This window comes from Pseudorasbora parva, chromosome 9, assembly GCF_024679245.1.
Source record: "Pseudorasbora parva isolate DD20220531a chromosome 9, ASM2467924v1, whole genome shotgun sequence".
Classification (NCBI taxonomy): domain Eukaryota; kingdom Metazoa; phylum Chordata; class Actinopteri; order Cypriniformes; family Gobionidae; genus Pseudorasbora; species Pseudorasbora parva.
Window position 1 is genome coordinate 7,700,636 of NC_090180.1, and position 17,160 is coordinate 7,717,795.

The 17,160-nt window shown below is 36.1% G+C and overlaps 1 protein-coding gene across 2 annotated transcripts; it reads left to right on the forward strand.

The window, feature by feature from the left end:
- Positions 1-3,084: 3,084 nt before the first annotated feature.
- On the forward strand, positions 3,085-16,954 carry lyn (LYN proto-oncogene, Src family tyrosine kinase). 2 transcript variants are annotated; one of them, XM_067453686.1, is made up of 13 exons: positions 3,085-3,239; positions 7,672-7,805; positions 7,956-8,007; positions 8,098-8,194; positions 8,275-8,373; positions 8,488-8,591; positions 8,678-8,827; positions 10,268-10,420; positions 11,684-11,866; positions 11,990-12,066; positions 13,189-13,342; positions 13,546-13,677; positions 16,245-16,954. In XM_067453686.1, exons 2-13 carry the CDS (start codon positions 7,677-7,679, stop codon positions 16,445-16,447), a joined length of 1,533 nt encoding a protein of 510 aa, XP_067309787.1. In that variant the 5' UTR covers positions 3,085-3,239; positions 7,672-7,676; the 3' UTR covers positions 16,448-16,954. The 2 variants fall into 2 exon arrangements, with proteins under 2 accessions (XP_067309787.1, XP_067309789.1); XM_067453688.1 differs by having other exon boundaries at positions 7,672-7,748.
- The last annotated feature ends 206 nt before the right edge of the window (positions 16,955-17,160 follow it).

Here is a 17,160-nt window from a genome sequence, read left to right on the forward strand (position 1 = left end):
AACTCTCCAGCTTGACCCTGCTCTTTGTATGTGACCCCCTTTTAATCTTGTATTGCCTGGCCATTACACTGCTGTATTCACTGTATGCATGATTGTACTGTATGTTTTTGTTTTTTTTGTTTTTTTTTTGGGGGGGGGGGGGGGGGGGGGGGTTAGGGAAAAATAATCCTCTGTGTATCTTCTTACTGTAATGTTTTATTGGGTGTTTTCATCCTCCCCTGTTTGAAAAAAAAATCTAAAATATGTGCCATATAAGCATTTGGATACAAATATTAGAATCCATTACCCTTATGGAGCACACTTTATATGTCTTTAACTACAATGTACTTGCATACAAATATTGTTAGGTACTTTTGTGTTGATGTTGTATTGCAAAACATCTTTGCTGATATTGATATGGGTGAAGTCATTGACAGGTTTGTTGTTACGGTTAGTATTAAGGTTGGATTAAGTTGTAATGGAAGGGTCAACAGTAGCCTACTTTTTGATGCAATTTACAGCATTACAGCAGGCATTTTTATTTTATTTTATTTAAGTAGAATTTAAAAAACATATAGCCTACATTAAGTGCATTGTATCAAATCAACCCGATCACACATAAATGCGTATAAATAGTACGAGTGTGCAATGTCGTGGAATGTATACGCCAAAACTCATTTTGGCGTGCATATAATACGCTGTTTTTCTCGTGCATAAGATACGAACTTTATGGGGTATATATGACACAGTCTCTTGGGTAGGTTTAGGGTAGTGGGGTGGGGGGGCCAATTAATAATTATTAATCGTTCATTTACATGCATTTCAAATAATTCAGCAGGTTTTACAAATGTCTATTCGAACTGTCACTATATAAAATATATAATTAACTGTATGGGAGACTTGGGTAAGATCAGGCAGTGGGTAAGTTGACCCACCCCCTTTATCTTGGTAACTTTACACCTTTATTGTCATGTGACAATATATGTAAAAACCACCCATAATTTCTGCCAGACTGTGAAAATGAGAAGCACATAGGAGGAGTGGAAGGCACACATTTACTTGTTTTAAACTTTTTTTTTTTTTTTTTTTTGCTAACCATATTGGTTGTTTAGCAATGTGTAAAACTATACAAGTCATTTAGCTAAATATTAGTCTGAATTGGTAAGTTAGCCAGTTTTTTTTTCTTCAAAATGTTAGATATGGGGCAAAGTGAGCCAAATGTTAGGTAGATTGAGCCGGCGTTTTAACTTGCCTTACCATAAGACACTGTAGTTAAGTTGAATCGCTGAAGTATAATCTGGTGTAATTTCAATGTAATGTTACACAACTGGTTTAGTTTAAAAAGTTATTTGATAGGAAAAATGTACACCAAATCCTACTCTGATAAGAACCAGAAGATGCTTAATCATATCCTGTGTAATCATATCCTCCATAATAATGTCCTAATCAACATAGCAGAAAAACTACCATGCCAAGAACCTTTTGACTAAAATGTGTATTAGTTTCAATAACATTTATTCATTCATTTTAATTGTTTTTAATTATACGTTTTTAATTAAAAGTTACAACTTTGGTGTTGAAGATATTGAAATGTCAACTTCATTTGGTTGGTTTTATGTTGTTTAAATTAGCTTTAAGAAAATATATATGACTATAGTTAAAGAAAATTTGATTATTGAAGATGGTTTTTAAAGAGGTAAATCAGATTACATCAGATTGACTCAGATCAATGTAGGGTCCAACGGGGCTAAAGGCTCCATGGGGTAAAAGAGATTTGATTTTATTTTCCTCTAAACCATTAGATGGCACAAACTTGCCACAGCACTTTCCAAAACATCCACTTTTCAAGATGCACGTGGAAATTAGTCTGATCTTTTGAGGCGATCTCAAGCAACAGCGCAAAGTTGATCCTGCCTTATTTGATCTAATATTTGATGTTTTTAAAAATGTTGTAGATTTAAGTAGCAAATACAAAACGCTAAAATGATTGAATATATATTTTAAAACAAAGGTCTTGTTAAAGTTTGTCAGTTTTGTTCAAGGTAATTAAAGCAACAGTTTTGTAATGGAAGAATATGTAAATGTGTGGTATTTGGGGTAAAAGGCACCATATTTAACATGATAATATACAGCTTTTGACTTTTCCATTTGTTGATTTGACATGGTTAGATTCAGATAGTAAGTTTAATATATTAATTTCGGTGTCCACCTTAGAGATAATCACCATATTTATAATGAAACCATCATATTTAAAAATGTGATATTAATCATATCATATAATAAAATATAGCCTAAGGTATTATTATTATTGTAAATGTATTAATTATGGGATCTCCTTTAATGCTTTCATAATCTTTTTTAATTATTTTGTTTCTACATTTTTCAGATAGCCTATATTTCTATATTAATATATTTTAATGACAGCATATTTATTTATCAAAAATTAATGATTTTGTGCATCAAACATAAACAGAAAATAGTTTAAACTTTGCTAAAGTGATTGTTTTGAACAAGTATTAACTTAAACATTATTAAAAACATAATTTTAGCGAAAGTATTTATGTATCAATACTGTGTGCCTTTTGCCCCATGCTGGTGAGCCTTTTACCCCCTTCATCATCATACATTTTGAGCAGTTTTAAATGAAAAAAAAAAAAAAAAAACACTTTTATGATTTATTTTCTCTACAAATCTATTGCTCCATAAATGTTCAATACAAACATATATATTTTTCTAGGTACAATAGGTAAGCACAACTTTCTTAAGGTGTGCCTTTAGCCCCTTTACCCCTAACCTAAACTGAGCCACAACACTTCTTTTATAAAATAGCCTACATATTTTTAGAACTTGATTTGTCATCGATGTATTCTGACAGCAAACTTCCTTTAATTACCTTAGTTATACTTTCATTGTAGCCTACTGCTGCCTTATTTTCTTTTATCTTGATGACCACAAAAAATGGCTCAGCTTACCCCTCTCTCCCCTATTCGCGGGTTTTGTTTCCAATACTTCAGAGTCTGCATTTGACAACCTGAATGTCACTGCGGTTTTATGCAAACAAATAAAACAGAACTCTGGTAAACACGGTTAATGTACACCAGGAAGTTGAAAGAGCAGTAAAAGCAGCAGGCGTCCAGTCTCGGGTTCCTCATTCTGTGTGTGTGTGTCGCTTCAATGAGAGAGCACGCACTCGACGGGCATTTCTCTCATAAAATATTCCCGTTAAATTCGAGTTAACCTGTTTTTCTGACGTTTGACAGGTAGGTGGACTACTTATCTGCTCTACTCTAGTAAGCACTTTCTAGTGTTGTTGCGGTGAAATGTATCGGGTTAGTCCCGTATGTTTCGGTGCCTTCCTATAAAATATAAATTTAATCGGGCTTTATTTTGGGGAGCTTTTGAGCGAAATGACAGATTAGCGATGTGTAAACTTTGCTACAAAAACAAAAGAAGCTGTTACCCTAATTTATAATTCCTGGAGTAAAAAACTGGCTGTAAAATCTGTATAATTATTAACTCAAGCATTTTAAATGACCACTTTCATCTCAGAGTGCGTTTTAGAAAGATTATTTTTGTGGCCAGTCACGCACAACATTACATTTCAATATTTCTCACAGAAAAGAGGAATCACAAATTTATTCAATATTTTGCTGAAGTGTGACGTGTGTGTAGTTTCTCATAGGCTATTTGCCTTTTTAAAAGAAAAGGAAAATCTTCGTAAATCTTTCTATGAAGTTTCAGACAAGATCTCAACAATGCCTCAAAATGTGCTCAGATTTTCTGAGATATCAATGTCTGCGATCAAAAATCTGATTTTAAAATGACCTCAAACATTTGACCATTATAGCCTACATCTAATATCAAGTTATCGCTCTCATTTGAATCAATTCCTTCCTCTAGGAAGGAAATGTGAAGGAAAACATCAATGAAGGAAATGTTGTCACCTCAGATTCAACCCTTAAAATTACATTATAACTCAAATATATACAAACTAATGCCATGTTTCCTTCCAAATATTTATTTTATTTTCCATTTTACAGGTTGCCTTGCATAAAAAGAACATGTAAAACATACAAACTTTGTCAAGGTCAGCAGCCTTCTCATGGCATGCTTCTCATGTTATTTTTTAGATTAAGTTTATCTGTTTCTACTCCATGAAACTTGATCTGAGTTGTTGCAGAGACGCCCTTTTCTATGTTTTTTTCCCTCAGAAATTAGGCCTGACTTACTGTCCTTCCTCCAGCCTCTTAAATGTCTGTATCTGAAGGCTACAAAAACTTGAACACAGTTGAATATCCTGTATTATGTTGCATTACTCAACGAGTCAGTATAAAGGTGCATCTAGCGTTCTGACAGGCTAAACAGTGAAACTCAGAAGTAGTTAAGAGTTCTTTTGTGTGTCTCTGTCTTTCCTGTGTTAGTGAACGCTCTAGAGACGCTGGTCAGAGGAGGAAGTGTGCAGCCCCAGTGGCCTGCTTGCTTACGCATTAATCTAGCATTATATCCTTGTTACTAGTTTCCTGCTGACATCTAAAAATACTGCCACATCAGTAGAGTCCAGGACAGGCACATGCAGTTTCGTCCTAGTGTTGTTTTAGCCATTTAACCAAATCTAACATTTCACCTTCAGGACAATGAAGGGCAATGTTTCCCCTGTTTCTACCTTATTACTTCTGACTTCACTTCAAATGTAAATATAAAAAATTCTGTTGCTTTGAGAGATGTATCTGTTTTGGACAACTTTGTTACATCGCTCAGACTTGTTGGGTTTAACATATAAGATTTGTTTGCTACTTTGGGCACTGGATTGGACAGAAGGAAACCGTGTTAAACACTTCCTGAAATACCAAAGTTTGCACTGCAAAAAAATGTTTTTCTTACTTATTATTTTTGTCTTGTTTCTAGTCAAAATGTCAACAAATTCTTACATTAAGAAACATTTACTAGACAAGTACAAATTATTGTCTTGTTTTGAGGAAAAAAATAACTCAACATTAAGAGAGTTTTTGCTTATTTTAAGCAAAAACTCTTCATTTTTAGTTATTTTTTCCACAAAACACTTACAATAACAGTTAACATTACTTTTGTTTGTCTAGTAAATACTTCTTGTTTTAATAATCTGGGATATTTTGACTAGAAACAAGACAAAAATACTAAGTAAGAAAAGGTTTTTTTTTTTTTTTTTTTTTGCAGTGTGGAAATAATGGCCAAACAATCTCCTCAGAATTTCCCATGGGGGGAGGGCAATGCAGGGTCAAAATATGGCATCTGATGAAATAGTGTTTTTTGTTTCATTTTTAGCAGTTTTTGAAAATTGCGCTGACATGTCTACTTTCCTGAGTGTTCATTGCATGTCTTTATTCGTTGTTTAAACTGTAACCTATTAAATAGAAAAGGAAATTAAGTAATTTAATGTTTGCTTGACTTGAGATTTACGATACATGCATTTCCTTCTGATAATCCTTTTGCCGTTGCTTTGGTAAAGCTGACACCCAACGTTTTTGACCTCCACAGCAACCCATGATTTTGACAGAGAATGATTACCTCTCCCTTATATTCTAAGAACTGAGAATAAGGAAAGGATGTCTATTCTGCAGGAAGGACCTTGGTGTTTTCCAAATGAAACTCTAACCTTGAATAACTCAGAACCCTCTTTGGTTGATTATTTATATTAAACAGGATATTGCTTGGAGCTGTAATGTTATCTATAATGTGTTCTTTATAACATGTTGAGAGGGCATCTCATTATTTTAGAGGCATATTATTACATACTGTATATGATACCTCTTAATATATTATGGTAGCCTCATGTACTTGTGATTTGATACTTCTCATGACGTACTTGGATGAGCACACATGTTTGAAATGCAAATCAGTTCTAAATGACTTAATTTTATTCCATCATGGGATTTGGCATTTTTGAAACCAAATGTGTTGAGTAAGTTATATCTATTCTACTTCCCACGTGTATTCAGAGCTTCAAATGAAGACACCTAAATAACAACCATCGTTCTCAAGTTATAAAAATGTATCTTTAATTTACTATACAAAGATAAAAACTATAGAATCTGCAATCAAAGGAACACAATTTTGTATCAATATAATGCCAGAAATGAAACAAACAATCATATTTACATTTAAATATATATTATAAATATATAATACAAACATTTTCAAATTTTAAATCAATATTGTTATTTTATTTTATAGTATGATGATTTAAAAAGCATAAAATAAAATGTTAATTAAATAATATGGTCTACATATCATCAAAACTTCTGAATAATATCTGGCATTAAAATCTAAATATCGATATCTGTCATCAGTTCTCAATGTGAGAATTTATTCAAAGTTGATTGAAGCTGAATTATCTTTATTGAAACAATGACATCTGTAGTAAAACAAATACTAAAATCTTAAACCTGCCATCCTTAACTTTTTTCAATTTTGAGCAAGTACACAACAAGCCAGTATTTAAAACTATCCACAAAATATCCCCAGTATCCACACCGCTGCAGTGAAAGAATGACAGCTACACAAACTCCTCCGAAGAGCCGCACCGACGCACAAACAACGTACAGATGATAACTCGTGAATAACTGCAACGGCAGGTTTCAAAACGAGATGGTGACACAGAGGCAAAACTTATGGACTGCTTTAAATAGATCTTCCCTGAGCTGCAATCGCAAATCTTAAGCCTATAGTCTGAGACTAAAATGCAAGTTTGAGCTGTTTTAACTGAAAGCAGCTTTCACTGAAATATCTTTAAATATATCAGTGCCATTGTTTTGTCTCAAGATGCACAGTAATGTTTTTCTTTACTAAGACACATTAAAGGTGCACTATGTAGTATTTTTGCTGTAAAATATCCAAAAACCACTTGGCCAGTGTTATATATTTTGTTCAGTTGAGTACTTACAATATCCCAAATGTTTCCAACTATTTGTAAATTGTGAGAAAATTGCTTTTTTAACCAATGAACCGGGACATGTCAGCATAGCGTTTGAGGGAGTCGCCTGTCAATGGCGTCATATCTGCGTTACTCTCGGTTATTTTTGGCAGAAGCGCTTTTCTCTTAGCAGTGTGAATATGTCACAGCGCCACGTCATAACATAATTTTAAACTCACTTAAATGTATCTAATATGATAAACAGAGCTGCTTTACCTTATAATCATGACCGGAAACACGGAAGTGCGGGCGCCCGGCGACTGTGTCCCGTCCTATCATAATAAAAGTCCTGTTGCTCGCGAGGCGGGTATTTGTGTAACAATCGCTCCAGCAGCCGTGCTCAGCTCCTCAACACTCGGTCCTGCTCTGCTTTACACTAAAGTAACGTTAATAACCGCATCCATGAACATGTTTTCTGTCTGAGTCCTATTTTCCGGCGGCTGTGAGGTGAAGACCACATGTCCCAAGATACTGCGCTCAAACTTGGCGTCATCAAACTACGCCTTTGTTTTGAATAGGCGACCTCTAGTAGATAGAAAGTAGCATAGTACACCTTTAATAAAAGCCTCATAAATGTCCTAATTGAACTAAGGCCTAATCCTGGTTTAATCTAAGCCCTGTCTGTGAAACCAGGCCATAATGTAATGCATTATTTTGATGTGTCAAAAGTGTTTCATGCCCGTCATTTGTTTTGATTTAATTCCAATATTTTAAGAAATCATGGTGGTTAATCTTCTTCGCAGGAAACATGGGTTGTAAAAAATCCAAGTTGGATGGTGACCAAAATGGAGGTGTGATTGAAGGGAACAAACACCAGCCAGTACGTACTGCCCAAACTGTATATGTGAGAGATCCAACCTCCAATAAACCTCATATAGTAAGTAGTGAGCTAGATGGGGGAAAAAACATTTAGTCGTGTCAAAATAAAATTAACGTTGCTGTTTTGACCTTCATAGATTCTGAAGAGAAGGGTTTTCTGATACTTTTTCAGGATTATCTGATGAATGAGATATGTTTTATTTGACAGAATAATCAGATGTCCGGCCTCCTGCCTGGTCAGGTGTTTGAAAAAATGGAAAGTAGGTCTGATCTTTGTTTCACAATCTGCATCCTTCTATAGCTTTGAACTGTTTTTGTAAAACTGCTGCTTCTTATTTTTTTTAATACAGAAACGGAAAAAATTGTTGTCACTTTGTATCCATATGAAGCCATTCATGCTGATGATCTGGGCTTTAAAAAAGGAGAAAAGTTAAAGATTCTTGAAGAGTGAGCGAATGCCATCATCATTCTTTCGCTACTATTATTTTTCTTTGCCTGCTATTGTGAAATGTGATATTTCTTTCCAGGCACGGAGAGTGGTGGAAGGCAAAGTCTTTGACCACACGAAAGGAAGGATTCATTCCCTCAAACTATGTTGCAGAAGCAGACACAATTGAGACAGAAGAGTGAGTGCTGCGCAGTACAACAGAATACAAGCACAACAACAACAACATCGTTTTTCATGTTTCAGCACTTGATCTTTTTCATCTTGGTATTTAATCTTTTGATGTACAAATTAGATGGTTCTTCAAAGAAATCACAAGGAAGGATGCAGAGAGACAGTTGTTGGCACCCGCTAATAAACCAGGATCTTATCTAATACGGGAGAGTGAAACCTCAAAAGGTGAGCACTGTTTATTGTCTGCTCCAGTGTTTTTTTATGGTAATATAAAGTTGTGGTGTAACATATTTTGACATTGTTGTAAACAGGAAGTTATTCGCTGTCAATCAGAGATGTGGATGCTCAAGGACAGGATGTTGTTAAACATTATAAGATCAGATCCCTGGATAATGGCGGCTTCTACATTTCTCCAAAAATCACATTCAATGACATCAAGAGCATGATAAAACATTACCACAGTAAGTTATATGTACGGAATCATTCAAAGGTTTTGGGGTCATTAAAAGGTTAGTTTATCCCAAAATTAAAATTAGCCCATGATTTACTCACCCTCAAGTCATCCTAGATGTATATGACATTCTTCTTTCAGACAAATAAAAGTTGAGTTATATTAAAAAAGCCCTGGCTAATCCAAGCTTTATAATGGCATAAAGTCCATAAAAATGCATCTGTCCCTCAAATAGCGTGCCTTACATGGTTCCGGGGGGTTAATAAAGGCCTTCTGAAGAAAATCGTTGCATTTTTGTTAGAAAAATATCCATATTTAAAACTTTTTGAATTAAAGTTCCGGCCGATCGCCGTCCGTGGAAAAGTGTTGAAAGTGCCTTCTCGGAGTTCAAGATGCGTACGCGACATCGGACCAGCGTACCTGATAGCGTAAGCAGACAAGGGGGCAATCTAGCACTCGGAAAGCGTTCCAGCCATAGGGGCTGCCATTGCTAACCAAGCCATCACCTGCTGTTAGCATCCCATTGACTCCCATTCATTTTTGAGTCACTTTGACAGTGAATAACTTTACATCTGAGGCGTTTAAAGACTCCATTTGTCCATTGTTTATTTCTAAAGAAACACGACAGTGCATAAAAGGCTCCGTTACCTTGTATCTTACACTATCGCCCCGCAGAAGCTGTTTTTGTAAAAATAGGCTAACTATTGCGTCATAACCAACGCGACTCTGTCGCACAGTTGAGAAATTACCCTATAGACAGGAGGAGACGCTCAGAAACAATCTTTTACTGTCTAAGAGGCAGTCAGGGGGACGTGGAGACATAAAATCTGATAAAGTCAAGGGAGAAGAATGGGGAGAAGCCGATAGTGAGCCAAAAGCAACGGGACCAAACATTTAAACAACGTGATTCAGATTTCACTCTCCACAACTACTAGAAGACCTACAGCTGTCAGACAGGAGGCTCACGACACATCTACGTCATCAAGCTCAGTCTGAGCCTGTGCGGTTCGCTCAGCCATCAGGAAGTGGGTGCTCCTTTACTGACCTCACTTTCCGCCGTTGAAGTCAATGGGATCCCTCTGTCCATTTCTTTTACTGTCTATGTAAGCAGAGCCAACAGAGCAACAGTCAATGCCATCATACAGCTTGGATTAGCCAGGGCTTTAATTTAACTTTTATTTGTATGAAAGAAGAATTACAAACAAATCTTGAAAAGAAAACATCTATTTTCAATTTTTGTAAATATTGCTGTTTTTACTGTATATGGATTTAATAAATGCAGCCTTGGTGAGCATGAAAGACTGTTTATAATATTTAAAAAATATATATATTACAAAAACTCACCATTCCCAGACTTTTTAATGATTTATTATGATTATGTTCACTCCTTATAATCTTCGTTTAAGATAGGTTTGCTGAAATAAGAAGAATGTACCTTATTTTGTCACAGAACAAGCAGACGGATTATGTCGAAAACTAGAGAGATCATGTGAGAAGCCCAAAGCACAGAAACCTTGGGACAAAGATGCCTGGGAAATCTCTAAAGAATCCATAAAGATGGTGAAGAAGCTCGGAGCCGGGCAGTTTGGAGAGGTGTGGATGGGTGAGTTAAGGAAATGAATCACTTCCTCTTGACATTGGTTGACAAAAATATATGGAAGTCACAAACATGCATTTAATCATGAAGCGTTTGCTTCATTAGTCCATTACACGTTAGACTTCCTAAACTACAGCAAAAATAGTGTTGATTTCTTTATGGCCTTGTTATTCAAATTCTCCCAGTGTCTGTCTAAGCTCCCCCAATTGTGTGCTCATAAAAACCCATAGTATAATGTGCTCTTCTTCAGTGGGCTTAGAAGCGGCATCCTTCTGTGTTTGTATCGATTAATCAACCTAAAGGACCCCTTTGAACATGTGTAGGCTTATAGTTATTTATCTAAATTCTTTGAGCCATAAAAGCTTTTGACAGCACGCCTGACATCTTCCTGCTGTGGCTTCTGGCATGAATGGCTCCCTTATAGCTCAGACTGATAGTACACAGAGACCAGGCTCAGACGAGACTCTTATCAGTCAGATCTGAGGAGGAAACGGCTATGCAGTTGACGCAGGATTTGCATTTGGATTTCGTTATTATTCATGTGCCTCTTTCCATTTAGCCGGCATGATGAATTGCAGGAAGCGGCCTTAGCAAATATACAAATGGCTCTCGACTGCCTGTGGCCAAGATGTTTCCTTAGGCGCCCTGTGACCTTGTTGGCACAGTGTTACCAGACCTTAAACACACTATAAGTCTGTATGAAAACAAAAAGGAAAGACTTCCTACTGTTTGGTGGTCCCCTACTTTGTTATGTCTCAGCTAAACTGTATCCAAACTATTGGATTTAAACTGCTTAAATGCCATTAAATGTCCAGTAGATATTATTATTCTAACCATTTCAAAGATGAGGAAGTTGTCTGTGCTGAATGTATGACAAATGGCATTTAAGTGGAGCAAGGGATGAGCACACACGAATAACAATACATGTTCACAGTTGTGCAACATATCTAAAGCCTTTTCGTTTTTCTGTGGTCAGTAACGGTCCTTCACACATTGGTGCTGTGTCATCACTTCTGAGAAATGTAGTTTATATATGGCTGTGAAATACATAAAATCTCTGATGAGAACATGTAGGGATTCGGAGTCAGTTCCTATAAAATGTTTTACTAGACTGACTTTAGTTCCTACATCGATGCTAATGAATTCTCACTAGTTTCATGCTAGAGTTAGTCTTTAGTTCGCTGTGTTGTGGCTGGTCGGTAACAGGAAGATCCATATTAACCACAAAGAAATCTCACACGTTTATTTGTAGTTTCATTTTGTCTGCAGCCTACTACAATAACAGCACAAAAGTGGCGGTGAAAACGCTGAAGCCGGGCACGATGTCGGCGGAGGCCTTCTTAGAGGAGGCCAACCTGATGAAAACCTTACAGCACGACAGACTCGTGCGCCTCTATGCTGTCGTCACCAAAATCGAGCCCATCTACATTATCACTGAGTTTATGGCGAACGGTACAGAAAAATATACTCTTCTGATCATTCAAATTAGAGAATATGCCTTGCTATGAGAGTTACAGTTAAAGAAAAATGTAGTTGTAAGAAAAGTTAACCATGTTTCTTTTCCCTCTTCTTCAGGAAGTTTACTGGATTTCTTGAAAAGTCAAACTGGTTGTAAAGTTCAGTTACCGAAGCTAATCGATTTTTCTGCACAGGTAAAAATATCTGTTCAAGACAAATCAGCCTGCTCTTCTCATAGCCCTCCATTCCGGTATTTCTGGAGTAACTTCACATTTTTTGTGTGTCACTTTTTCCATTGCTTGAAAAAAGAGGAACTGATTCTCTTCTCTGTCAGTATTTAAAACAAAATGGTAAATTGACTGAATTTATACAGTGCTTTCAACAGACCCACAGCCATCTCATTCATTCATACACCGACGGTGGGTATGAATATTTAAAATAAAATATGAATAAAATAAAATAAAAATGAATAAAATATTTAAAATAAAATAAAAAGATGATTCATTTTCTTAAGAATGAAACATCTCATTAGATCTATGAATTCCAGTTTACGTTTATATTTGTATTACTACATGGTAACCAGAATAATACTACTAATGTAACTTAGTGGTACATTGGACGAATGAAAAGATATGACTGGTTAAAGCATCATGGAATTCATAAAGTATTTACAGTCAAAACTACTGATTCTAAGAACGATCCACATAATCTAAGAACATTTGTTTTCAGTATAAATCAGGATTTCAGGATTAAGTAGAACCGTACTTCTGGTAAAACAGCACAAAAATTGCACATCCTGTTTCAAAGAGCGAAAGAGGATGCTGATGGAGAAGTGAGAAAATGTTTTTCCGTGTGTTAAAGCAACTTTTGCTTGGTTAAAATAAAACTACACCCAATTTTTTAAGTGGAAAAGCACCCAATTGTTTATTTACTGTGGTAATCTACTAACCTAAATTATTTATTATGTACACATATACATATTATTCAAAAATTTGGGGTTGTACTTTTTTTTAAATTATTTAAATAAGTCTCTTATGTTCACCAAGGCTGCATTTATTTTGATCATAACAGAAATATAGTGAAACATAATTACAGTTACAAATAACTGATCTATGTTAATATATATGTAGTTGTATTTTATTCCTTTCGAGTGATCCTTCGGAAATCATTCTATGCTGATTTGGTGATCAAGAAACATTTCTGATTATTATCTGTAAAAACTTGAAATAGAAATCTTTTGTACCATCATCAGTGTCTGTCACTTTCTATCAAGTAATGAAGTCAATTAATGTCTGAGCTTGTGTGTGTCTCTGCAGATTGCTGAAGGTATGGCCTACATTGAGAAGAAGAACTATATCCACCGTGACCTGAGAGCTGCTAATGTGCTGGTTTCAGAGAGCCTCTTATGCAAAATAGCTGATTTTGGCCTGGCCAGGGTAATCGAGGATGACCAGTACACAGCCAGAGAAGGTGAGTGGGACACCTCTCAGTGGTTTAACAACATACTGGATGGACAGGTCATTTTTTTCTACTGCGTTACTATGTCAGGCTATGCTTGTTAAGGCTGTTATGCATATTGATAATGTGATGTTTTGTCTGCGTCAGTGGTGGAATCAGAGGAGTTGACTGGTATTTGTGAATTTAAGGATGTGTTCTGTGTCTCTTTAATTCAGGAGCCAAATTTCCTATCAAATGGACGGCACCTGAGGCCATCAACTACGGATCTTTCACCATCAAATCGGATATGTGGTCCTTTGGGGTTCTTCTTTATGAAATTATTACATATGGGAAAATTCCATATCCAGGTAATTTTATTACATTTGAGCGTAAATAAAGCATTCTGACGATCAGCATTACTCCATGAGAAAGCTGCAGAGAAGTAATAATAATGACCAAACTAAATCTTTTATCATGACGTTGTCGCCATCTACTGGTCATACTGTGTAAGATACATTTAAGTATTTCAGTTTTGGTTAGTTTGCTACATCTAAAAGATGAACTGATTTTTTTCTGTGCTGCTAATGTTACCACATGTATTTGGAAAAATAATGACCGGTTTCCTAAACACTTATTAGTTAAACAAACTCACAGCATTGGTTGAGTCATGTTGCTATGTTGAACTGGTCCCATATTAATCTTAATAATCGCCTTGCTATATTAAGGCAAAATACTACAGGCAAAACATTGTTGTTCATACGCAGGTCAATTGTGAGATTTTGAGCTATTTTGCTTCCATAACATGTCTTTCTTCAGACAGTGGAAATAAAACATCCAAAATATTAATGAATTACAACACATATCTCTAAAGGCACTTTCCTTTTTCTTTTAACGCAGAAATTTCCACTTTAGTAGAACTACCATCTGCCGATCTTTCCAGTTTTATTCTATATATATATAACTACACCGATCAGGTATAACATTATGACAGGTGAATTGAAAAACTCTTCATCCTGGCACCTATTAGTGGGTGGGATATATTAGGCAGCAAGTGAACATTTTGTCCTCAAAGTTGATGTGTTAGAAGCAGGAAAAATGGGCAAGCGTAAGGATTTGAGCAAGTTTGACAAGGGCCAAATTGTGATGGGGATGACTGGGTCAAAGCATCTCCAAAACTGCAGCTCTTGTGGGCTGTTCCCGGTCTGCAGTGGTCATTACCAAAAGTGCTCCAAGGAAGGAACAGTGGTGAACCGGTGACAGGGCCATGGGTGGCCAAGGCTCATTGATGCACATGAGGAGAAAAGGTTGGCCCGGAGGCAGTGTGATGATTTGGGCAATGTTCTGCTGGGAAACCTTGTGTCCTGCCATCCATGTGGATGTTACATTGACATGTACCACCTTCCTAAGCATTGTTGCAAACTATGTACACCCTTTCAAGGAAACAATATTCCCTGGTGGCAGTAGCTTCTATCAGCAGGGTAATACGCTCCGCCACAAAGCAAAAATGGTTCAGGAATGGTTTGAGGAGCACAACAAGTTTAAGCTGTTGACTTGGCCTCCAAATTCCCCAGATCTCAATCCAATCGAGCATTTGTGGGATGTGCTGAACAAACAAGTCCGATCCATGGAGGCCACATCTCGCAACTTGCAGGACTTAAAGGATCTGCTGCAAACATCTTGGTGCCAGATACCACAGCACACCTTCAGGGGTCTAGTGGAGTCCATGCCCCACCAACACAATATTAGGAATAATGTTATGCCTGATCTGTGTATTTATCCTATATTCTGACGGTTGTATATGGTTTTGTTCCTATCCCTGTTGAAAAAAACCAGCAGGGAGGGTTTTGAAGCATAGCAGCTGGTCATGAGCTGGTTTAAGCTGGCCCTGAGCTGGAGCTAGTATCTTAGGACCAGCACTTGACCATCTTAAACCAGCTCATAACCAGCAAAGGACCTGTTTAAACCAGCTGAAACCAGACATGCTTCAAAACATACCTAACCAAAATATATATATATATATATATTATCATATTTATTTTCTTAAAATGTATGGAAATTAGTGAATATTTAATTTGACAATGCATAATTTGCATATTTAAACATAATTAAGAAAACATGTAATTTCAAATAATTCTTACTGTACTGTGATTAATCAACTAAGGAAGTATGGTGATAGCTATGTTACAATTTTACGATTTTCACCTGAGGTGTCATGCCTAAAAGTGTAAATGTTACAATGTTGGTTTTATATGTAAATTAACTGTTTTCTTGTTCTCCGTGTTACCTGAACAGAGAAATAAGTATCATACTTATCTTCTCTTTTAACAGCATTATGGTAAAAATGGAACACTATGGCAACAGCTTTCTTACTGTACGTGATGATGTTTTGCTTCTGGGTTTGGCGGAAGACAGAAAGGCAGCCTAAAACACTACATTCGTGGTCATCCAGTTTGAAATGTTGAATACAAACCAAAACTCACTCCAGTTTAGTCTTTGAATTCCTGAATTTGAAAACGGTACAAGTCAACACCATTATGACTAGCAGTTTGATAAGAAGTATTTCCTACTAAAGCAAGGTGGTATTTGACTATGATAAGCCTATCTATAGCAGACAACAAAACCCACCGTTCTGGGGGGCTTCAATCCACTGCTGGTGGGCGTGGCATTGAATGGCAACCGGCCCAGTGCATTATGGGTGTTGAAGTTTTCTTACCTTTTTGGCAAAAGGGAAAACAACAGCCTTTTTTTTTCTGTTTTCTCTGGTCAGGTATAGCACATATTTCAGTTTATTTTATTTTTTACTTTCTACTGTATAGGCAGCTGAGTGCAAGTTCTTTCTGAAACGTTAACACAACAAGACTCTTGATTCAGTTTTATTTTCACTCTCTTCTTTATGTGTCCACTTTACCCTTTCACTGTTTTCTTTTTATTTCAGGCATGAGTAACAGTGAAGTCATGAGCTCCGTCCAGAGAGGATACCGGATGCCCCGGCCTGAAAACTGTCCACCTGAACTTTACGAGATCATGACCTCGTGCTGGAAGAATAAACCAGATGACCGGCCCACGTTTGACTATATTCAGAGTGTACTAGATGACTTCTACACAGCCACTGAGGGCCAGTACCAACAGCAGCCATGATGATGAAAAATCATCCATCATATTTTTGTAATGTTTCAAGATGATCAAAAGATCTGTGATTTGACTATGAACCAGTGTACTGCTATGTAACTAATAATTGGATTAATCTGCTTGTAAGCAAGGTTAAGATTTTCTATCTCTACTTCAAATTGAAGTTTTAACAGCCTATTTGCTACTTTTGCTTTTTACATTCACATTTCAATGGCTGCATTTCAATTTATAAATAATTTTATATTTCAAAGTACCCTCTTTTAAAGTTTTATTATTTTTACACACCATAACATATCTTCTATTAAAACCTAGGGGTTTGAAAACTGGTATCTGGTCACTGTGGGTTCTGTATATATTTTTAGGGCCGTCCAAGACAGTTAGCCGTAAAGCTGATTTGGAAGGATATTTATTGTGAAACGAGCTATACCAATACATTTAATTAAATTAAAATTCAAGTGACATACACACAACAATACTGTAATAAAATTATCATATATAAATTAAATGTTGGAAATTTTTTTTAAATCTCAGATGTTTTTGCACTGTAAATACTGTAAAAGTGATTGTGATATGCTATTCCCTCTCTTTTTTTGTACAACCGTTTTTAATAAAAAAAATATTGATAATGTTACAATAATAAACAGTGACAGGGGGCAATATGTTATCAGAAATCTGTAACGATGCCTATAAAATGCCCTGCCTTTGATTAGGTAAGAATGACA

Bases quoted from the DNA above. Each gene is read 5' to 3' on its own strand.
- lyn (XM_067453686.1), top strand. From the start codon at position 7,677: ATGGGTTGTAAAAAATCCAAGTTGGATGGTGACCAAAATGGAGGTGTG. The intron at 7,806-7,955 runs GTAAGTAGTGAG...TTTATTTGACAG, and splicing joins CCTCCAATAAACCTCATATA to AATAATCAGATGTCCGGCCT. The intron at 8,592-8,677 runs GTGAGCACTGTT...TGTTGTAAACAG, and splicing joins GGAGAGTGAAACCTCAAAAG to GAAGTTATTCGCTGTCAATC.